At 43.1% G+C, this 22,974-nt stretch overlaps 1 protein-coding gene across 4 annotated transcripts in view; it reads right to left on the bottom strand.

Annotated features, from left to right (window-relative positions):
* PARD3 (par-3 family cell polarity regulator) overlaps positions 1 to 22,974 on the bottom strand; it is a 567,153-nt gene that overhangs the window by 3,336 nt on the left and 540,843 nt on the right. For all 4 annotated transcript variants that reach the window (XM_079996388.1, XM_079996385.1, XM_079996386.1 and 1 more), the window contains 2 exons: positions 14,331 to 14,451; positions 6,200 to 6,327 (listed from right to left, as the gene is read on the bottom strand). In XM_079996388.1, the coding sequence (XP_079852514.1) occupies positions 6,200 to 6,327; positions 14,331 to 14,451 (249 nt within the window). The remainder of the gene's footprint in view (positions 1 to 6,199; positions 6,328 to 14,330; positions 14,452 to 22,974) is intronic.

The raw sequence follows: 22,974 nt of genomic DNA, 5'->3' as shown, positions 1-22,974 counted from the left end.
ACATAGAATCACATGCAGAGGCAGTTTGTTGGAGGTTTTGTACAAAAGATAGCACCAAGAAACCCAATGCATTTAGCTGCAGACATACTGTATTTCTTGACATGGGTCACAACCCAGCAGGGCTTAAGCATGTCTGATTGTGTGTTTGAACATGGCCACTCTCTTTCGTAATGGATTTGGCCATAGATTCAAATGCTGAGCATGGCAACACTCCAAATAAAGTTACTTGTGACTTGCTTATAATGATTAGCTGCTGACTAGCTGTTTTTCATTGAAAGGTATAAAATTAAAGAAAATAAATAAATGGATTTAAAGCGGAGTTAGCTGACTTAGCACATTTTATTTCACATCACTTTTATTCATCATTGTGGAGGCACACCCTTTATGTGTTCCATACATGTATTCCAGAATTTCAATTTCTGGCTTCTTACCTAACTATTAATGCTGATTTTCTCACATGTCAATACAATCGCCCAGATAAAGCTTGTCTAGTTCTATTAAGACTGCAGTATTGAAACTCCCCTTCCCCTCTCCCAATGCCTAGCTATCAACTCCAAATAGCAGAAGAATCTGCTGGTTTCAGAAGACGTTTGCCAGGGCGTGATGCAACATTTCAGGCAATATCACGCTGGAATCCCAGATGATGATGCCAGCTTGGCAGGTGGTAGACTTATCCCCTTGTCTCTTTTGCTTAGAGTAACCAGCTATTCTTCAATTTACATGTGTTCCTCGAGGCACTACACTATAAATATTCACAGTCTGACAGCTAATACTGTAATAGCAATTACAACTTTCAACAATAATTCTGCAATAGATCTGTACATGGGACATTAGTATGCAGGGCTTTACCAACCCTGATTGCCAAAGGTCTGTCTTTTGCCTTATGAAGCCCAGCATGCTCATGCAACGGCAGAGGAAAACTGTTTCCAATATATGTAGTATCAGAACATTCCACTACGTGGTATTTAAGCAAGCTGAGCAGAACTCAGACTGTCATTACTGTCTAGTGGAATACATGAAGCTGCCTTGACTATAGCAGGCCATTGGCCCATCACTGTTGAGTTTAAATGGCAGCAGAAATGCTATCTATCTGTACGGTATTGTGCTTGAGATAGTGAAACTTCACCATAAACAGTGCATGCATTAACAACAAAGGGGTTTGTTTTGCGTACAGAAGTGGGGCCAGTCAGAGTGCAGAGAGAGAGAGAGAGTTAATGCACATGAGCAAGACACAGAGACGATGGAAGTCGGAGATGAAATGGAGACAGACGAAAGTGAGTTAAAGTGCCAGCTTCCTTGGGCTTGAGGTAAGCAAAAGAGTGTTGCCCTGAAACCATCAGCCCTGACCCTCAAGCAAACAGGGCTGACTTCATAGGGGGCATGCAGCTCCACTTGGTTCTGCCAATGTATGCACATGGACAGCCTCTTTTCTTCTGCCTACCTCTCAGATGAGGGCAGGGAAAGTGGAGAAGATAAAGAGAGTATACCAGTCCCCAGTCCGTCAACATATAAAGCTGGACAAGCCTCCAGAGAGAACAAGCAGAGAGTAGTTCAGAGTGAGATTGCACCAGTTCCTCCCCTTCTCACTCTAGATCAGGGGTAGTCTACTTTTTTATACCAACAGCCCACTAATGCATCTTTCTTGATGGTAAAATTTCCTTACCGCCCACCAGTGCTCTATGGAAGGAGGATTCAGCTTGTGCCGTAGAACCCCCTACTGCCTACCTAGAATCCTGAAACACCCACTAGTGGGCAGTAGGGACCACGTTGACAACCCCTGCTCTAGATAGTTCCTTGTTTATCGGATTCCCCTTTGCTCTCTCAAAAGAACATAACATGCTGTTCACACGGTGGACAACCAGATGCCTGTGAGAAACTGAAAAGCAGGACCTGAGTTCAACAGCACTCCCCTCTCCTGTGGTTCCAAGCAACAGACATTCAAAGGCATATTGTCTCTGACAACAGAGGCAAAACACAGGCATCCTGGTTAGTAGTCACTGAGAGCCTTATCCTGCATGAATTTGTCAAATCCTGCTTTAAAGACACCCAAGTTGGTGGCCATCACTACTTCTTGTGTGAGTGAACTTCTAATGCTTCTGTGTTGTCACCCAACATTTAGTGATTTATTTAAAACATTTCTATCTCACAAGTCTGTCCATCAGGAACTCTGAAGAGCAGCAATATATCAAAGAAGTTAATAAAACAGAAAATAACCACCAAATAATAGAGGATTTCAACACAAAAAGAAATCAAAACAGAGTCCATTGGACTCAGGATTTCTGAGAGCTACATTTCCCAGGGCCTCTTCTTCCAGGGATACTGAGTTTTCCTATTACTGACACAACAGAAGGAAAGAAATATTGACGCCCTGCTACCAGGTAGATCTGGGACCTTGGATAATGCCAAGGAGAATTACAGGTAATTTATTATGCTTTGTCCTGTGGAAGATAACTCAAACCTTATAATATCACTGGTAGTTATGCAACATGGACAGGCAGCTTTGTGACATTGCCATTATACTTCCCTTTCCATCCACACAAAACGAAAGGCCATATTGTCAACACAAGTATGTATAGCACAATGAGATTTCTGAGTGAATATGGTGTGAATCATTCACTCTTTTATTTAAGTTCACATAAGCTTTCTAAAGCATCCAAAAAACCTTTTTAACAGCACGTTCCAACTTCGAGAAAATGTTACTTTTAAAAAGCTTCACATTGAAAATGACAATAGATTAAGCTGATTCACACCATATTCACTCTGCCTGTTAGCAATAAGGCAAGTAAGATTGGTTGGACTCTTTTAACACCACTTTTATGAGAAGATATCAGAGAAATGTATGAATTCTGGAAACAATTTATATTTATAACTGCATAAATGTAGATTATCCATGAAGCGAGGAAACAAAGACTGAAGTACTTATTAATTTGTTTGTGCACAGATGTTTTGTAGCACAGACCTTGAACAAACAGTTTTCCTTGAACTGAGAATATATTTTGCGGCTCTGCAGAAGGTTATTCCACAGTCCCCTGTAATTCATAAATGAAATAATAATGCACTACATGTTTCTTCCGACAAAAAAATTACAGTTTATCATAGACATAATTTGGGGAACTGCAAAAATGCAGTCATGCAGTAGTGATCTTCCCTTAATTGAGAAGGCAAGGAAAGCTCTGCTAGATCAGTCTAAAAGTTGATCTGGTGCAGCATTTAGTCCCACAGTGGAACCAGTTCAACCAGTTGCCCCGGGACACCCACAAGCAGGGCAAAGAAGGCAATAATATCTGGCTGAGCACTCAAAGACTTATAAAATGTCACCTTTTTGACTATAGATAAGGATATGCAGACAAAGCCCTTGAATAAACTACTCATTGACTTACGCAAGCATTCCTCAAACTGGTGCCCTTTAGATATTTAGGACTACGACTCCCATCGGCACGGCTGACTGGAGCTGATGATAGTTTTAGTCTAAAACATCAGGAGCGCACTGGGCTCCTATGGTTTCCTTCCCCCATTCAAACCCAGTTCTTACCAACCTCATCCAATCCTCCAATACATCAGTTCAATGAAGAAGAAGAAGAAGAAGAAGAAGAAGAAGAAGAAGAAGAAGAAGAAGAAGAAGAAGAACACAAAATCACAGAATCAGCCTTTGGCTTTGATGAGAGTTGTTCTTGTTAGATCAAAATCAAATGAAAAACTCTCCCACTTGTTCTCCCCATCACTCTCAAGGACACCTGATCTTTTCTAAACCAATCTTCCATTCTGCCGCAATATACTTTATTTTCCCAAGACTCTCAAATTTACTTTAAACATGACTCAAACAATCTCTGTCCCAAACCAGCCTCAATCATTCAGCAAATGTCTGAAAGCGTTAGGTGCAGCGCTTGGGTAGTCATGAACAACCCCTTTCCTTTGGAATACATCTCCCTCCTAGACTCAAGACTGCCTGTGAGCACTTTTTGCTTATAAACTAAAATATGTGTATAGACAGCACTTAAATATTAGAACCAATTAAATGTGTCAGAAAACTGGAAGTATCCCAATCTGATATAGCTTTTCATGGTAATCTCTCTATTCACTCAATTAATTCTTTTATGACATACATCCACATTATACATCCAAGATTCACTTTGTTACAAGCTATACAAGAAAGACTTCCCATTACTGCTACTTCCTCCTGTCAAGCTCATATTTATTTTCATTACATGAAACTATAATGCAGAAGAACCCCTAAATCTCTAAAATTTTGGAACCCCGTTTTATGGGCTACAGCAGGGCTGTCAACTGTCATCATTGCTGACCACTGGCCATGCTAGATGGGGCTGCTTTTGCCCCCCTCTCCAGAGCAGCTAGCCAAGAAGTTTGAATGGCCTGAAGCATCTGCCAAATACAGGCTAATCTCTTTCCAACCCACACCTGGGCAGCAAGAGGAAGTGTACTTCAGAAACCCATTTGCAGAAATCTAAAATTAATTTTTCCTGGCTGGCACCATTTTAAAACACTTTATGCCCAATAGCTACCAGGAAGACAACATTTGTAAGCTTTGTTTTTTATTTTCATTTATTAAGATCAGATTTGGCAAAAAAAGTAGTTCAAAAACTGCTCAAATTTAAGGGCACCTCTCTCCAAGGAGCCTCATTGAGGTTGCAATTTGTGACATTCATGCCAATTCTCCTCTCACCTGGTATACAGTTACAAATAACTATGTATGGTCTGTTCTACACAGAATGGGTCATATAACCCTTCCTTATATTACTTCTCCTTTCCTGGAAGTCCTTTCCCCCCCTTGTTTTGCTATTTTTGATATACAGTGGTACCTCAGTTTTGAACCTAATCCGTTCCAGAAGAGAGTTCAAGTTTTGAAACATTTGAAAACCCAAAACTCAATACAGAAGCCTCAGTACGGAAAACTCAGTACAAAAGCTACATTGCATGCTCGACTTCTGAGGTGTGTTCGAAAACCGAAGATTTTACTTCCGGGTTTACGGCGTTTGAAAACTGAAATGTTCTTTAATGGAGACGTTTGAAAACTGAGGTACCACTGTACTAGGATGTAGTGCTTTTTTCTGGGGGATACTTGAGGGTACTCAATATTGGCACCTTTTTTTCTAGAACAAAAGCACTGCTAGGATGGTTCTAGGAAATACTACCAAATTCTCCTCTGCATCCCTTACCATAGCAAAATACTCCAAGTCAGTACTTTGAACGAAGCAACAGATTTTTCTTCTTCCCCATGCTTCACTTGCCATTTTCAAAATGGCCTCTCTCTCTTCTCAAAACTTTGTTCAGCAAATACATTTCTCTCTTGCATGCTCACAAACCACTTCTAATGTCTTCACTGAATTCACCACACCCTGCTTTTCTTTCTATCTCCCCCTGCTTCCATTAAGAAAGTCACATCACTCACACTGTTGGCTCCAGAACTGAAGTATTTGCCTTTTCCCTTACTAATCACCCCCAAACTCCCCTCATTTGTGAAAATAACATACTTGTTTTCCTCTTCCTTCCTTTCCTTATCTTTTCCACAAACACGTCTGTAGCCCTTAAGGCCTATGTTTTGTAATAATTTTCTCTCCATTGCTGTGGGCAGACAGCCACTCTTTCTCCTCACTTACTTTCTGCATCCTAGCTATGCATTTCTATACATGCTTTTAGAACTGACAACTTGTGGATTAGTTTTAACTCCTTTATTAGTTCTAAACTTCCCCCAGTAGCCCATTCTTAGTGTGTTCCTAGTGAAAGTCTGTGTCAACTGATTCTGTTAACCAGTGCTTTTTTGTGGGGGGATGCATACCCCTAAACATTTTGTAAATATAAGTTTGGCCTCATTGAGGGGCAGTAATTTAATATGAGACGGAAAATGAGAGTACCCCTAAACACTTTTTTTTTTTTTTTAGGAAAAAACCACTGCTATTAACATATTATGGGAAGTATGCTAATTCTCTTTGAATACAATAAAATTTCTTGAGATTTATCTTTGTTACCCTGAGCTGTATACATACCATATATTTAAAGTTTGCTATAGGTGCTTGAGATTGTAGCTCTGTGAGAGCTAAATGACACTTCCTGGAATTCTATGGGAGAACTGCAAGCTGCGCCATTCATAACAGAGGGCTCCTCTTAATAAAGAAGACGCAACACTTTGAATAAACTGGCTCCAGGCATGAATCTGCCAGATCACCTTAGATATTTGCCGTACCTGGGTAATGAACTGTATTGCCGCTGAGCTTGCTGGAAACTCTCCCTTTCTTCTTGACGCTGCTTCTGCATCTGAACCTCGACCGATACAGAATGTCTGCCACTCTGTGAGTATGACTTTGAACTTGGCTAGGATAGGAAAAGCATAAAGTTCACATGGTGAGTTTTTTAAAACAACAACAACAATAGCGTTCAGAATGATAAATAATGCTATTTTTCTGCAAAGGCACAATTTTTAAAATGCTTTCATTATTAACCAAAATGAACTGTTTAAACCATTATTATGAATGTATTAATTTGTGAATCACTTTCAACATGTATGCTCCAATTTACAGACATACCCTTAAAAAATACTACAGAGAGATAGACATGGCAGAAAAACTCCAGTAGAAGACATATTTTCAAGAGATCCCCCCCTGCCCTTATTATAAATGCTTTAGGTTCTTAAACTTGATAGATAAAATTTGGACTATCTGCAGGATTCCAGAAGTATGGAAAGGTTCTACCTATTTTAGGACAAGGTTATCATACAAATACCTATATGAACAGAGTCAATGTGGCTGAATTTGTAGATCAGTCACTGGACACAGCTATGAGGGACTAAGTTGTTTTTGGCACTGCTCAAATCAAGTGGCTGACATATTTTATAGTCTTAGCTTTGAAGTCTGAGGAAACATAATGCAGCCATCTTGGTGAAGCTAAGCAGATTTGGGTCTGGTAAATGTATAAACTGAAGACCTGGGAACCTTGGTCTTGAGTTCCATGTTGGAAGAAAGGAGAAGGGTATTAGTGTACCAGAATGAATAAATGATAAAACACCATCCATGTAGAGTTTGGCTAACTCCAATGTTCTTTTTAGCCACTAGAAGGAACTATGCCTAAGTAGGGGTTGGTTTCACATGCCTCCATGTGTGTTTGATTATCAGTTCATACTGGCAAACCTAAATTCTTATTAGTGTGTCTTCCCTTTCCAATCCAAAGAAAGTAAGATGGATTCTCCCATATGAAGCGGCCTGGCACTGTAGGCCTTCTTTTGAGGGTGTTCTAGTTCCAACCCCCTTCAATGTAGGGATCACAGCTGAAGCATTTCATTCAAAGACAAGTTAAACACGGGGAGAAGATAGCACAGCCCTGCAAAGTCAGTCAGTCTGCCTCAATTGGAGGTGACCTGAGAATGCTCCATCTGTGAACACATGTAGACCATGAGCTCCTCAGGAGGACATTTTTGGGGGCAAAATGAGCTATAAGCATTCCAGCTGAAAACACTTCATATCAACAAATACTGCAGGGGCAGGGACGACATGGGGATAATGTTGTGTGCATAGCACCATCATTTATATGTTTTTAATGTTAGCTTTATATTTGACAATTACTGTTTCAGCTTTTTCTGTTTTAAAAAAATCTGTTCCATGTTACATATACTTTTAAACAACTTTGAGGGTGCTTATGGTATCTGCACTTAATGCACTTAGATTGGAAAATACGTTTCACAGCTGACAAATGGAAATTCCTAGACAACTGCCACTTTGTAAATGGCCTGACAATGCATTTTAAGAAAATCACTTCACATCAGCTTCATCTCGCATCTGCACACAATTTTTATTCTTGGCAACAATATGAGAGATGGAAAATACCCCCACCCCTTCAAAGTGGAAAAATATATTTCCATGCATTGGGACACAAACTGTGTGCTCAGAGTATAACTCTGAAACTAGTTAACACCTGTACAAACAGGGCAGCACAAGACAAAGTATAATTATCATAATTCTTTAAAGCTATCAAACAAAGCTGCCTGCGTCTTAACTGTGCAAATTACAAAGAACTCCAGCCTTGTCTGTGAGGAGATGCATGACAAGTGCTGACCTTGTAAATCAAATAGTGGTCAGGGCTGCCGTAACACACAAGGCTGTATTATACAAATAAATATATGTTTGTGTCTTCCACAATGACCCTTAAGTGAAATGATCATTATGGCTTTGAAGATTTGTTAAGGAAAGCACAGGAGAAAAGGAAGCTGAAGAAGAAGGTTGGTGTGCACAACATGACAATATGAGATCCTTATTGTGGTGGTTCTTTAAGATCTCAGTAGAAGGCACATGTAGAATATTAGAACAGTTGCAATCAAATGCAAATGTTATGCATGCACAAGAATATTCAGGAGTTTGGAAGGATGTAGATGAAGAAATTAGAGGTACAACCTCTTATTTACTGTCTAAAGATGAAACATCAAGAAACAGTGTGATCAACTTGTATATTATGGTAAAAAAAGTGTGTGGGGAGGTAGCCACTATGTGGGAAAAGGCAGAAAAGTCATTGTAAGAAGCTGGATGGAAATTATCTGGATGACATATTATGAAATAGTCTCTAGTTCACAAAATCATATGGCACAATGAGTATGTTAGCCTTCTATAATATAATAACGATTCTTTACAGTTTATATACTGCCTCATATATCATAATGTATTTCATATTTAGTAGATCCAAAATCATTAGTTCATTGGGCATATTTTGGTTTCAATGAACAACAAATTGCATTCTTTCTCTCTGTCTTTCTTCCCCTCCACCCCCCCCCCCGATCAAGTTCTCTTCTATAGTTGGTTGTAGCTGGTGATTTTTATTAGGTTTACAATGCTATGCAATATTTTGGTTGATGTGACAGACTAACAAGGATTTCATCAACAAGACATATTAAGATAATTAGGAAAAATAAAATTGTTATGATAATAATTTATTAGGGGTTATGATGTAAAATCGGTTTATAACTTGTTGAAAAGGGTTATGCAGCCAAAATATATTTCTGGAGATGTCATTTTGAAGGTTTAGAACTGATGCAATTGCTACATAAAGTGGAATAATGAATTAATGATGTCCCCACCTGTTTTTTCATTAATTCATCAGTGATGCTTATTAATTGTATAAAATAGAATGTTGGGTATAACTTGGGGTTGTATATGTCTTTCAAAACATTATTGTTAGTCTGACATGGAGGATAAGTCTATAAGAAAGCATCTATTCTTTATTTTTTCCAAATAAATAATGAAATAATATGTGCCATCAATATTGCATACCATTAGGTTAGCATACAATAATGCTTGCTTTCCCTATTAAATTAAGTATATTATGTCAACATCACATAGAACCAGTACAAACCAATCCTAGGTAGCAGAATATAAATCAAGGGCTGGAATGAACTCAGCTGTTGAATTTTGGACTGGAATTCTACTTCTCTATCACTTATTTATTATATATTTGTGATCTAGAATTGACACGAATAAACTACAAATGAGCTAAATCCAAAATATTCTCGGCTGCTCAAAGATGGAAGAACCTTCAATTAAATAAGGCCAACTTTCTGTTTAATCAACTTATTGCGTTTCTGCTCCCTCTTTCCTTGAAGGACTTCAAGGCAGTGTACATTCCCACACATTTTATTCTCAGAACAGCCCTATGAGGTAAATGAGGCTGAAAGATAGTGACAGGTTCAAGGTTACTCCTCATCTTAGATATTGCTATTGCTAAGATCAATCAGGACTGGCTACCATCTGGAAAGATGTTTCTCAACTTCAAACTTGTGGTTTAATTAAAAGATGCTAATAGATTTTATTTATTTATTTATTTCTTACTCACTTCCCATGGCTTTGCGGACAATTATAATATATAATTGTTCACCTGGTCAAGCAAATAACATTGCCTGGCTTAGCCATTCAAATTAAGCAAAATGAAGTCAAGAAGAGTGAGGTCAAAGAAAAAGAAGGAAAATGGTGCCAAGGAGCAGCCGCAGCAAGAATAGAGAAACACTGGACAGCACTGAAGGAGCGCTGGAAAAGGATGGTGCTTTTTGACATTTTAGCATATTCTGAACTAGACAAGTAGTTTCAACACAACCCTTCCTTGAACTTCTGTCATGCCAAAATCAATACCTCAAACCCAGGGATGGGGCAACTGTGGCTCTCTTAAGTATTGCTGGACTACAACTTCCATCATCCCTGACCATTGGCCATGTAGGTGGGGCTGATGGGAATCCATGCTTACATTTTTGCTGATATTTTGGGAAGCATCCTTTTCAAAGCAATCTTTTGATTCTGCTGCTGCTTAAGGAGCTGAGAGCAAGTGCTGCTTTGTCCCCTGCTGCTGTTTTTACCTTGATCATTGGTGCTTCGTTGGCTGAGTTATTGCAGTATGTATATTTGCATTTGGTTGTAATTGCCTCTGAGCAACTCTTTGGGCAGAGGGCAAAAGCCGGGTAATTCTTTTTAAAGAAATAAGCTAGCAAGTAAACCCCACCCAGGATGAAGATATGGAAGACCCTTCTCATGCAGGAGTGAACACTGGAGCCCTACAGAGCTCTGGCTTGGCATGGTGTGGAATGAAATATGTCTGAGAAAAGATAAATCATCACCCTAGGCTCACTGGTCTGAGTCATGTCCTCATCATTAACTATTCTGCTCCACTCTCTTCAGAAGTGTGATTTTAAAGTTTTGAGTAAGAGTATCTGTATACATGAAAGTTACGGGACTGATTGCTTTGAGGACAGAAGTTCATTAATTATTGGCAGAGCAGATATACAAGCCCAGGAAGAAATGCCAGAACCCCACAGCACATCAGTAAAGGTTTTGCCAACAGAATCGTTGTAGAATAATTTGAAATGGACATCTGCCCACTATGATCCAAGAAAAGACATATGGACACAACCATCCACCAGGAACTGGAAACTGTGATTCAGGCAGAAGTCATTTTTATATGTCAGACAATTTCCTTCTGTTTTCACACATACACTTATCTCTCTCGGCTTCTCAAATCCCAGTTCTTTAATACATATCTGTTATTCACCAAGCTCTGTGGATGGGAAATTACCTTCTTTGTTCAAATCAGGAGGAAAAAGCTCACTGTATCATCATGGATTTGAGGGACTTTTATGGATGTAAACCTTTATTTATGTTCATCCAAGCCTTTTCTCTTCCGTGTCCCCCAACCCCTCCCTTTCACTTGGTGCCACAAACCTGTTCCCTCAGGCTAATTCAAAACTTTTTAACACTTGCACAGCTGTGTTTTTCCACAGTCATACTTGTAGCCAAGAACGCTGAGATAAAAAAGAGAAAGCATTCAAAGAATACGGTTGAAGTTTCCTCACAGTAAACCACTGGTGTGTGTGCGTTTTACCATTGTTTAGTATTCACTGCATCTGGATGCATTTTGGGAAAAGCACCTCTATAATTTTAATACCCTGAAGTTGCATATGCTGTTTGAGAGATGGGTTTATTGTTCCTCAATGCTAAAACTATATTGTACACTCTCAGAATGGATGAGATCATAGTTTCATCCCTTCCCAGCACAGTGATCTTACCCAGATTGGAATACACAAGAGGGAGAAAATAATTCAAAGGTACAATGGACCTATTTCTCCAGAATTTGAACATCTAAATGAATGTGTCTGTATAAAAGACACATGCACAAGGAAAGAGTAAAGGGGGGTATTAGAGAGAGGGGGGCAGCTTAAATAAAGGAGCAGACCATCAGCCAAGGGAACAATACGGCTCAGGATTAAAATTAATACATTTAACAGAATTACTGTCACTTTAAGCTCATTTACATGATCAGCCCAATGGGGAAGAGGCCCTCATTGTTGGTGAGGGGAAAGAGGAAAAAAAGAAAGGTCAGCATTCTGACCCACAATTTAGGAAATTATTCCATTCCTGAGGTAATCAGCCTGTCATCTAAATAATTTCCCACTCATTCATTGCTGGAAAGTATAATGCACGCCAAGGTTGCCTGTTTAAAGTTGCTATGGTATTTGGATAGAGAACATTTTGGCCCATGACCCTCAGTAGTTAAGTTCTCAAGTCCTCCTGAGTGCACAGTTTTCTCAGATAGTGTCCCCCAAGATCCCTTAACTGGTTAAATTCTGAGATGAAGCAGAAGAAGCCTCCACATAATGTCTGCCCCTTTTCGGGAACCTTCTACATGCAAATAAAAATAGGTTCCTGAGTTATCTTTACAAGGAAATAATACAAGCATTTTATTTAATTAGTTCCAGGGAGAACCAAGCATATTTTATAACAGAGCTTTAAAAGGAAGCCCATATATTTTAAACACAGTAAAATATATAGAGTATTTTACATAGAGTTGCAGAAGTAGCTGATTTAAGGGCTACGTCTGTTGTCATTAGTTATGCTGGGATTTAAAATAAACGCTTTTAAGGAGACAAAAGTCAACTTGAATAAAAGTTGTATATGTTCTCCAGGTTAACAAATATGATATACATATTTACAAAATATGAGGTTTATATTTATGACACAGCTCTTTTCTTTATGGCTACAAATACAAGTCATCTCTCTCTGTATTTCTAAGGTAGCCTGGTAATGACATGGATGTTAAATCTTTTTAAAAATCTGCACAGAATTGTACTGCATACTTAAGAGGCTTTCATAGTCTATTTGGGACAATTTGGGTTTGTGGGGAACCTTTGGCCTTCCAGAAGTTGCTGAACTGCAAGTCTAGTCATCCCTCACTATTGGCCATGCTTGCTGAGGCTCATGGGGGGGGGGGTTGTAGTTCAACAACATCTTGAGAGCCAAAGGTTTCCCACATTGGAATTATACCATCGCCACATTGCAGTGAGACTCTTGTGTGTGTGCATGGCTGCCCAAGGAATGTCTACTATCAAAAGAATCTAATCATACACTTAGGTTATCAGCATCCTGCTTCAAGTGTCTTTTGCAACTCAGCACGGCCAGCCAAGACATTTTGTTGCCAGAGACAAAGGGCCAGGTTATGCCCCTCCTTAGTCCATGTTTTCCTACTGCACCCAACTGGACTGGCAACTGAATCTTAATTCAACAATGGTGGCAGGATAGTCTCCTCCAGTTCACCTGAGACAGCAGGACAGTTACAGGGCGCAGGGCAGCCCAATTGGCCTAAAGGGCTCTGTCCTCCAACAGAAGGGAACAGCTTGTGGGGGGGAATGGAGTTCAGAAAGAATAGTCAGGAGGCTGCCAGTGTCCCCTCACTGCATCTGCCACGTGAGGCAGCTGCCTCAGTGTATCTAATGATAGAGCCAACTCACAGGCTCAGGTAGTGACCACGAGAACTACTGGCTTTTCAGTGGTGCCCCCACAATGGCAGAAATCCCTGTCCGGGAATATCTGTCAGAGACCTCCCTCTCTCCAGGTTTTCAGAAGCCTGATCAACACATTCCTATTACATAAATCCTTTGATAGTTTAATTACTGATAGTGTTTATATGACATTTACATGCTCTCTCTTAATGGCTTATTGATTGCGATTGGTGGTTTTAATTGCAACATTATTAAACTGGATTTTTTAAATGATTTAATGGAGCTGTGTTTTGTTTTGTAAGCTTCCTTGGGGACCCTTTTGTATTAAAAAGAACAATACTGGTGATTTTTTTTTAAAAAAGGCTTGCTATCTATGTGTCAATGGGGGATTGAGAAAACTATGTGTTTCTGGACATCTCTTCCCGTCTTGGCAAAATCTAGTTGCTGGTTCTATCTTTAATGCACTTTTTAAAAGCACTCTTCAAGTGCAGTCCAACATAAATGCCTTAAATCCCTCCATATTTTATCTGAAACTGCACAGCTTACACAAGCAAAGAATCATGTTCTTGAAAGTAACGCATACACAACCCCCTTACAGGCATTAAGTGCAAGACAGATAAGCTAGTCTGCATTGATGTGACCCAGCTATGCCTTGTCACAGGGCAAACAATACCCTTTACAGAATTGACAGATGGCAGAGCACAATACAAAATGAAATTAGGAATGTTGGGCCACAGATGGAGAAGGAAAGGGTCAGGAGTTTAAAGGTCACCAAGGACCTTGAATCGAAGTTGCATCAAGGATTAAGAATAACAACTGACACAAGACAGGGGACACGTTGTAGCTTAGTTGTAGAGCACCTGCTCTGAATGCAGAAGGACCCCAGGTTCATTCCTAGGCATCTCCAGGTAGGGCTAGAAGAATGATCTGTCTAAAACTCTGGAAAGCCACTGCTGGTCAGTGTGGTAAACAATAGCAAGCTACATGGACCAATGGTACAAGCTGGTATAAGGAAGCTTCCTATATTCCTAAGGACTTTGTGCAGCGCTGTATATAGTGACTGAAAATGAGCACTTACCCATGGTTGTTCAAAACTGTAGGTCCGCCTCCGATCTTCCACATCTTCATCTTGCTTTGCCTGTTGAAATTCTTGCCTTAGGCGTTGTATCCGATCATGATTGCTGGGAGTTGATCTGTTACTAAGAAAGGAAGGGAGAAAAGAGATTAATACCGGGGGAAAAGCAAGACCATTTTTCTTTTTCAGATACAAAACAGCTTGATTGAGTCGTATGATAATGAGCTGACAGAATGCTTACAGTCAAATTTCAAAGCCATATTCCTAAAACAGAATTATATGCAAAATTCTGGTGATTCTTGTAGCTCAAGGCAAATCTGAGAAGGCTAAAGAAAGCACTTTCAGTGACAGAGATGACCAGAACAAAACTGGGAAGAGTGGTGGATTTTTTTTTTTGAAAGATGGGCTTAAGACATTGGAATAATTACTGCAACGATCCAAAATTAACATTTATCTCTCTGTTAAGTGCTTATTTCTTTACCATATTTTTAGACTGCCTGTCAGCTAAAGATTCTCCATATTAAAATGCAGAACAACAAATATGGTAGTGTCAGGGAACTGCCATCGGAAGGACAGGTGGTGAGAAGGCTTCAGGAGAATAGGAGAGCCTCTTCTTCAGGAGAAGAGGGAACCAGTAGGGGGAGTGCGAGAGCTCCAAAGGAAAGGGAGTCGGAGGGGAGGCTCTGGGATACTTCCAGTGGGAACAGCGAGGAGGTATCAGAACAGCCCTTAAGAACTCCCACCCCCCGCCGGAAACTGTCACGCAGGGAATCCAGGAGGCGCATGTCTGTGAAACAGCTTTTATGTTGGAAACGCTTCCGCAAACGCCCACTGTCAGATTCTACCAGCGACTGAGGGAGCCATGCTCAAGGGCTCCTCTCAAGGCAGGGGTTCACTACACTGAGTGAGCTCTGAGGGATCGAGTTTCAACGCACAAGCAGCTCATTATCCCCCCACAGCAATCTGACAGTCCCTGAAAGCAGCTTGTGCAAAGAGAGGCATCATGAGCAACCCAGCCGGAGCCGGAGATGGGGGAGCAGCTGCAGCCGGTCCTAGCCTGGAAGAAAGGTACAGGATGTTGGAGGTACAGTTAGCTCTGCAAACGGCGAGGTTGGAGGAGAGGAGGGCTCATGATGCAGAAAAGGGGAAAGCCGCCCAGCTCTCGAGGAAAGTGCCAGGACTGGTGCAGAAGTTTGGGGGTGATCCCAGGAATTATCAAGCCTTCAGGACTGAGATGCAATATGCCCTCAATCTGCAGTTTGATGATTTTCCTGATGAGGATTCGAGGGTTGCTTTTGTGATTGGGCATCTCGAAGGCCCGGCCAGAGATTGGGTGAGACCACTAATGGCAGCCAATAATGAAGCCCTAAGGGACACAAGGAAGTTTTTTCGCGCCATGGATCTGATGTTTTCCAGCGAGATTGAGCAGGGAGTGGCGCGCAGGCAGTTAATGGCGTGTAAACAAGGGAACCGATCTGTCCGTGAGTACTGGACTGAGTTCACCATGTTGATCCATAAATTAGGATGGGATTTGTCAGCGGAACCGATACAAATGCTGTTCGAAGAAGGACTATCTTCGGCAGTGAAAGACGAACTTTCCCGGGGGCCCAGGGCGGAGTCTATGGACCTTCTGACTAAATCAGCGCTGGCCATAGGCTCACGCCAGGAGGCCAGAGCCTTGGAGAAGCGGGAAGGGAAAGGGGAGCGTTGGAGGGATTTCCGCATTCCAGAGATGCCAGAGCAGCCTTCTCTGCCAGCAGAGCCGATGGAAATCGGAACAGCACGCGCGCGCGCAATTTCAAACCCCAGTGAAGGGCGGAAGAAGGAGGGAAAAGGCGCCAAGAAATGTTTTCTCTGCCAACAGCCAGGTCATTTTGCCAGAGTTTGTCCGCAAAGAAAGGAATGGCAAGGAATGGCGGGAGCTGTTGGGGAGGAGGGAGAAGGAGCTAAGGAGCAAGTAAAAGCCAACGCCTGGCTGCCACCGACGGGGCACAGCAGCCAGGCCAAGGAACAGTAAATGTGCCCACGCCAGAACCCCCAAGACCAGCTCTTGTAATAGAGGTATTGCTGGAGCTGGCAAACGGACACCCACTAAAAGTGAAGGCGTTACTAGACTCAGGCAGCTCCTGCAACTTTATGAGTAAGGAGTTTGCAGCCGCCCATCAGATACAAACCATTCCTTTAAAAAATCCCCTGCAGGTGACCACGATTGATGGGAGGGCGCTGTTGGGGGGAGAAGTAGACCAGCAAACTGTCCCCATGACAATGAGGGTGGCAAGACACACAGAACGGATAGCGTTTAATATAGCCACGTTGGGAGGAGCGCCCATCATTTTGGGGATGAGCTGGCTAGCGCTGCATGATCCGCTTGTGGGATGGCACCAGAGAGTGGTTTCCTTTGGGTCAGCACATTGTATGGGACACTGCACAGAAAGAGGGGGCCAAGTAGGGACTCAGGCCACGTTAGCAAAGATAGAAGCAATGGAACAAGGTAGGGTACCACGACAATATGCAGATTTTGCCGACGTCTTCAGCGAAAGGGAAGCAGATAAACTACCCCCGCACAGACCCTTTGACTGCCAAATCAACTTACTTCCAGGGGCGCAATTGCCAGTGGGCAAGGTGTATGCAATGTCTGACAGAGAAATGCAGGAGCTAAGGGAGTTTATTGACAAAAACCTCAAGCGTGGGTTCATCAGGGAGTCACGAGCGGTGGGGGGTAGTCCAGTGTTCTTTGTAGACAAAAAAAACTCGGACAAACCGAGATTAATTGTGGATTTCAGGGCCCTAAACGCAGTGTCCGAACCCGTGAGCTTCCCTATGCCCAGAATCGATGACATTCTGACCCGGGTGAGAAAAGGGAAGATTTTTACCAAGCTGGACCTGAGGGGGGCGTATAACCTGATACGTATGAGAAAGGGAGATGAGTGGAAAACCACTATGTTCACCCCCTTGGGGGCATTTGAGTACTGCGTTATGCCCTTCGGCCTCCAGGCGGGTTCCGCAGTATTTCAATCATTCATGAATCACGTACTAGGACCATTGCTGTACAAGAACTGCGCTGCGTTCTTGGACGATGTACTGGTGTACTCGGAGGATGAAGAGCAGCATGTGCGAGATGTGCGAGAAGTACTGAGCAAACTGCAAGAAAACCAGCTGTGGGTGAAACTGGAGAAGTGTCAGTTCCACACCAGGGAGGTGGAATTCCTTGGGTACCGGTTGTCGGACAAGGGGCTGGCCATGGATCCTAGCAAGGTGCAAGCGGTGCTGGAATGGAGGCCACCGAAAACTAAGAAAGATGTGCAGAGGTTTTTGGGGTTCGGAAACTTCTATCGGAAGTTCATCAAGAACTTCGCCCATTTAACAGCCCCCATCACGGATTGTCTCAGCAGTAAGAAGAAATTTGTCTGGACGGAAGAAGCGCAGCGAGCTTTCGAAAGTTTAAAGAGGGCGTTTGCTTCGGAAGAACAACTCTTACACGTGGATCTGCAGCAGCCGATGAGGGTGGAAACCGACGCGTCTGACAGAGCGGTGGGGGCCGTGCTTCTGCAGCCAGGAGCGAATACGTCGGAATGGAGGCCGTGTGCCTTCTCGAGGAAATTGAACAAGTCTGAGAGGAATTATACAGTGTACGACAGAGAATTACTCGCTGTCCACGAAGCGTTCAAGAGATGGAGACACCTGTTGATTGGAGCGCAACACAAGGTTCAAGTGCGGACAGACCACAAAAATCTAGAATACTGGAGGACAGCCCGAGTGTTGAACCAGAGACAAGTAAGATGGGCGCAAGAGTTCTCCAAGTTCAATTTTGAGATTCGCTACGTGCCAGGGGCTGAGAATGTCAGGGCGGACGCTCTCTCCAGAAAACCTGAGTACTTGGAGGGGGAAGGAGGGGCGGAAGAAAGACATATCATCTCAGAGGACCACTGGGTTTGTGGGGCGGCATTGGTGGGGCAAAGAGAACTGGTAGAGGGTATTGAAAACGATGAATATGCCCAAGAGAAACTTAGGGAACTCAGGGAGACAGGTGAGAACGCAGGGGGGTTTGAGGAAAAGAACGGAAAACTATATTACAAAGGGGCGCTCTACATACCAGGTGGGGAACTAAGAGGGCGGGTGCTTAAGCAGTTGCATGACAGCCCCACGGCGGGGCACTTCGGGCAGCACAAAACCATGTGGTTGGTTACCAGGGAGTTTTGGTGGCCCAAGGTGCGGGAGGACGTGCGGGAGTATGTCAGGGGATGCGACAGGTGCCAAAGAGCAAAGGGAGAGAGGTTGGCGCCAGCGGGGTTATTAGAACCCTTACCCACCCCAGAAAGGCCATGGGAGATGGTATCCATAGACTTCATGACCGATCTACCGAGATCCAAAGGGAAAACCGCGGTCATGGTGGTGGTAGATCTACTAACTAAGATGTGCCACTTTATAGCTTGTTCACATGCAGTGACAGCGGAAGAAACCGCAAGGTTGTTTGTGGAGCACATTTTTAGGTTGCATGGCGCCCCCTTGAGGGTTTTGAGCGACAGAGGAAAACAATTTACTTCTAGGTTCTGGAGGAAACTAATGAGCATGTTGCATGTGGAGGTAAGTTTTTCCACCGCCAGACACCCAGAAACAAATGGGCAAGCAGAAAGGGCAAACGGGGTTTTGCAACAATATCTGAGGTGTTATGTAAAGGACAGAGAAACGGATTGGGTGGACTGGTTACCTCTGGCAGAATTTGCCTACAACAACGCGGAGAACGTGTCCACAGGGATGAGTCCCTTTCTAGCCAATTATGGGTGTCATCCTCGGGCGTTTCCAGGAGAGGGCGGGGGAAGGTGGAGTGTACCTGCAGCGGAAAATTTTGTTGAAGAGATGGAAGCGATCCACCGTCAGCTCCAACTCAACTTAGAGAAAGCCAAAGAAGAATATAAGAAGCAAGCTGACAGAAATAGGAGGGAAGGCGAAACCATAAGGGTGGGTAACCGGGTGTGGCTATCCACCCAAGGACTGCCGTTCAAGGGAGGGTGTAAGAAATTGAGACCCAAACGGTTGGGACCCTTTGAGGTCATACAGCAGGTGAACCCAGTAGCATTCAAACTCCGATTGCCCAGTCACATGAAATTGCATCCAGTATTTCACAGGTCATTACTGTCGCCATACAGAGAGGGGTGTGAGTGGGGGGAACATGAGAGGGAGGTCACCCGGACACCCGTCATAGAAGAGAGAGAACGCAACATGGATGTGGCAGGGATCATTGATTCCAGGTGGAAGGGGAATCAGGTGGAATACTTGGTAGAATGGGAGGGGGAGGAAGAGTCAGAAAACGCATGGGTACCGGCAGAGGAAGTCAAAGACGAGATTTTAATAGAAACGTTTCATCGGCGTTTCCCAAGTAAACCACAACCAGTGGCAAGGTTTAGGAGGGAACACTTCGGGACTACAGATGAGGAAGGGGAATTTGAAGGGTTCCCAGAGTCGGAAGTGGAGGTGGAAACAGATTCCGACGAAGAAGAGGAAGAGGGGGAAAGAGGCGGTAGGCCGTGGTTAGAAGTGTTTGAATCCTCGGAGGATGAGGGGAGTTCCTTCCAGGGATTTCCGTCCTCGCCGCCAGTAAGAAAAGAGGCGGGAGGGGGTGAAGGGGGCCCTGGGGGGGAGGTGGATGTCAGGGAACTGCCATCGGAAGGACAGGTGGTGAGAAGGCTTCAGGAGAATAGGAGAGCCTCTTCTTCAGGAGAAGAGGGAACCAGTAGGGGGAGTGCGAGAGCTCCAAAGGAAAGGGAGTCGGAGGGGAGGCTCTGGGATACTTCCAGTGGGAACAGCGAGGAGGTATCAGAACAGCCCTTAAGAACTCCCACCCCCCGCCGGAAACTGTCACGCAGGGAATCCAGGAGGCGCATGTCTGTGAAACAGCTTTTATGTTGGAAACGCTTCCGCAAACGCCCACTGTCAGATTCTACCAGCGACTGAGGGAGCCATGCTCAAGGGCTCCTCTCAAGGCAGGGGTTCACTACACTGAGTGAGCTCTGAGGGATCGAGTTTCAACGCACAAGCAGCTCATTATCCCACCACAGGTAGTTACATATCTATCTATCTATCTATCTATCTATCTATCTATCTATCTATGCCCCTCCCCATCCTCTTATTAAACACATGGGGAAGAAATGAGCCACCTTCAGATCAGCTTAAACCCATCCTTCCAAGACAGAGAGTTTTATCATGAGTGATAAAGTAAACTCTCACGTCTTTGTTGTGGGCTTCACATAGCCATCTGGTTTGCCACTGTGGGGAACAAGATTCTGGCCTAGATAGGCCAGACATAGCCATAGAGGGGTCCTCCAGACATTGGTGGGTGGCCAATGGTCAGGGATGGTGGGAGTTTGAGGTACTAAGGAGGCCGCTACTTTCATTGTTTCTTATATAACAGCTGCTATGTATAGTGAAGGAAAACAGACACTTGATTGATTCTGTGAACTGGTCCTCGCCCAAAACAAACAGGCACACCCTCTATTGTGTTATCAAGAGGATTTAAAAGACATGACTTAGGTTTAAAAGAAGAGCACAAATAAATATTTCTATCAGGTCCTGTACTATTGAAACAACATGACAGATAATTGTTCACTCACTTCAGCTACTCTGCTGCTGTCAGAGCCTCAGTCCCACAGGGCTCCTCGCTATTTGGAGGTGGCGCTATTGGATTATTTCCCCCAGTCAATAGGATCCTGTCACCCTTTAGGTCTGTTTCTGACAAGTCCTTTGAACTGATTAGCTTGATAGCATTAAAAGGTTAATGGACATGTGGTACATTTCACCATGTGGAAACAAACCAGGGCATCAACAGAGATGAAGGCTGCACATGTCCTTGGGAGGAAAACCCACTGAAGTCAGTGAAATTACTTTAGTTTAAATATGCACAGAAGTCAGCTGTTTAAGGTCTGCACTATCACCATTAGGTTATGTAAACTTTACTCAACAGATGCTACAGTTATGCATCTGTTGTTATGCAAAAATCAAGGTTTTCCGTGATAAATACTGCAAAGAAGCCACAAGGCTCACTCCAGATTGCTAAGAATCTCCAGGCAAATACCATTAGTAGGAGCACTCAGTTCTACTAACTCTGATCTCCAAGCTTGCAAAGGCATTTAAAGCCACAAGGCTCTCTCTTTCTGTAGTTAAATTTCCTCACTTTGGAATTTTATTACTTTATAGGTCCTGTAGTAATTCCACACATACCCAGCAGAAGAGGGGTTGAGAATTTTTCTAGTGCCTGAGCATTAACTACGTATTAACAAACTGAAAGTAAAGTAAAACTAGACTAAAGAAACTGTTTTGACCTTAAGGAATCATGTTAACATTACTACAGCAGACCCTCCAAGTGTCCCTATTTTCCAGGGACAGTCCTGGATTTACGGAAGCCGTCCCTATCTACATTGGAGAATTTGGAGGAAATGGAGTTTTGTGACCCCAAGCCAAGGAGATCAGTAACTATACAACCTTTAGAAGACATCTGAGGGCAGCCCTGTATAGATTAGTTTTTTAAAAAATGTTTAATGTTTCATTATGTTTTTATATATGTTGGAAGCTGCCCAGAGTGGCTGGGGTATAAATACAACAACAACAACAACAACAACAACAACAACGGAATAGGCCATCCCTATTTTCATTGGAGAAATGTTGGAGCATATGCTACAGTATGTCGCTTAGGAATGTCCCCAAATACCAACACATATATTTCTCACAACTTCTATAGTCAGCTAGGCAAACCCAATCCTAAAGACCTTTTGTCAGGGCTAGCATAAGAGGTATTAATATCATTTTTTAATTATTATTTATTAAATGTGTATACTGCACTATACCCACAGGACTCAGGGTGGTTCACAACATAAAATCACAATATAAAAACACAAAATACCTAATAAAAACTAAAACAACCCAATAATCCCAGCAATCTATTATTCCCTTGCCAGGTCACCATATGTGGTTGACTGGGATGCTGCATCATGGTTTAAAAATCAAATAACTGCACAGTATACCCCCCCCCCCAAATCTGTATGAAAACTCAGCTGAAGAGACAGACCCTGAACCAGAGGTCTCATTAGATGAGAAGTAGAGAGAGCACCACCGCCCAGTGAACAGGAACACTGCCAGTGACTCTGCAGCATCTGCCGTCCTTGCAGAGCCTTCAGACCCTGACATTCTAGCCACAGCACCAAAGGTCTCCCCTACGTTTGTCTGGACTTCTGGCCAAATATCAAATATACACCACTGATGCAAAGGAGATTGCAAGCCAAGGTTGCAACACCAGAGCTACTGGTGAAATGCTAGCCAGTCAAATAAGGCTACTTTTTACCTGAAACTATTTGGGAGAAGGGTAAAGCCTGCCTCAGTTACGACCTGGCCAATAGCCAGGAATGGTCAGGTATTACATTGTCTGGGCCAGACGATTGCTGAAGCACCATCTCTCCCAAGGCTTTCTGGCAAGATATTGTTTGTAGCCAACTGGCTGCTTAGGTTTGTAACTTATGAGCCTCTCCACAACTGGGTAAATGGACATAACGCCACTAGCGGAGGAAGAGGAGTGGGGGGGAGTGCACCGGCCCCAGCAGCGCGATCCCGGTGGGGTGCCATTGCAGCTGTCCCCCCGCCTGTGCTGGCTGCCCTGCGG

Source organism: Podarcis cretensis (genome assembly GCF_951804945.1).
Source record: "Podarcis cretensis genome assembly, chromosome: 12".
NCBI lineage: Eukaryota > Metazoa > Chordata > Lepidosauria > Squamata > Lacertidae > Podarcis > Podarcis cretensis.
This window is presented reverse-complemented; position numbering and strand designations above follow the sequence as displayed.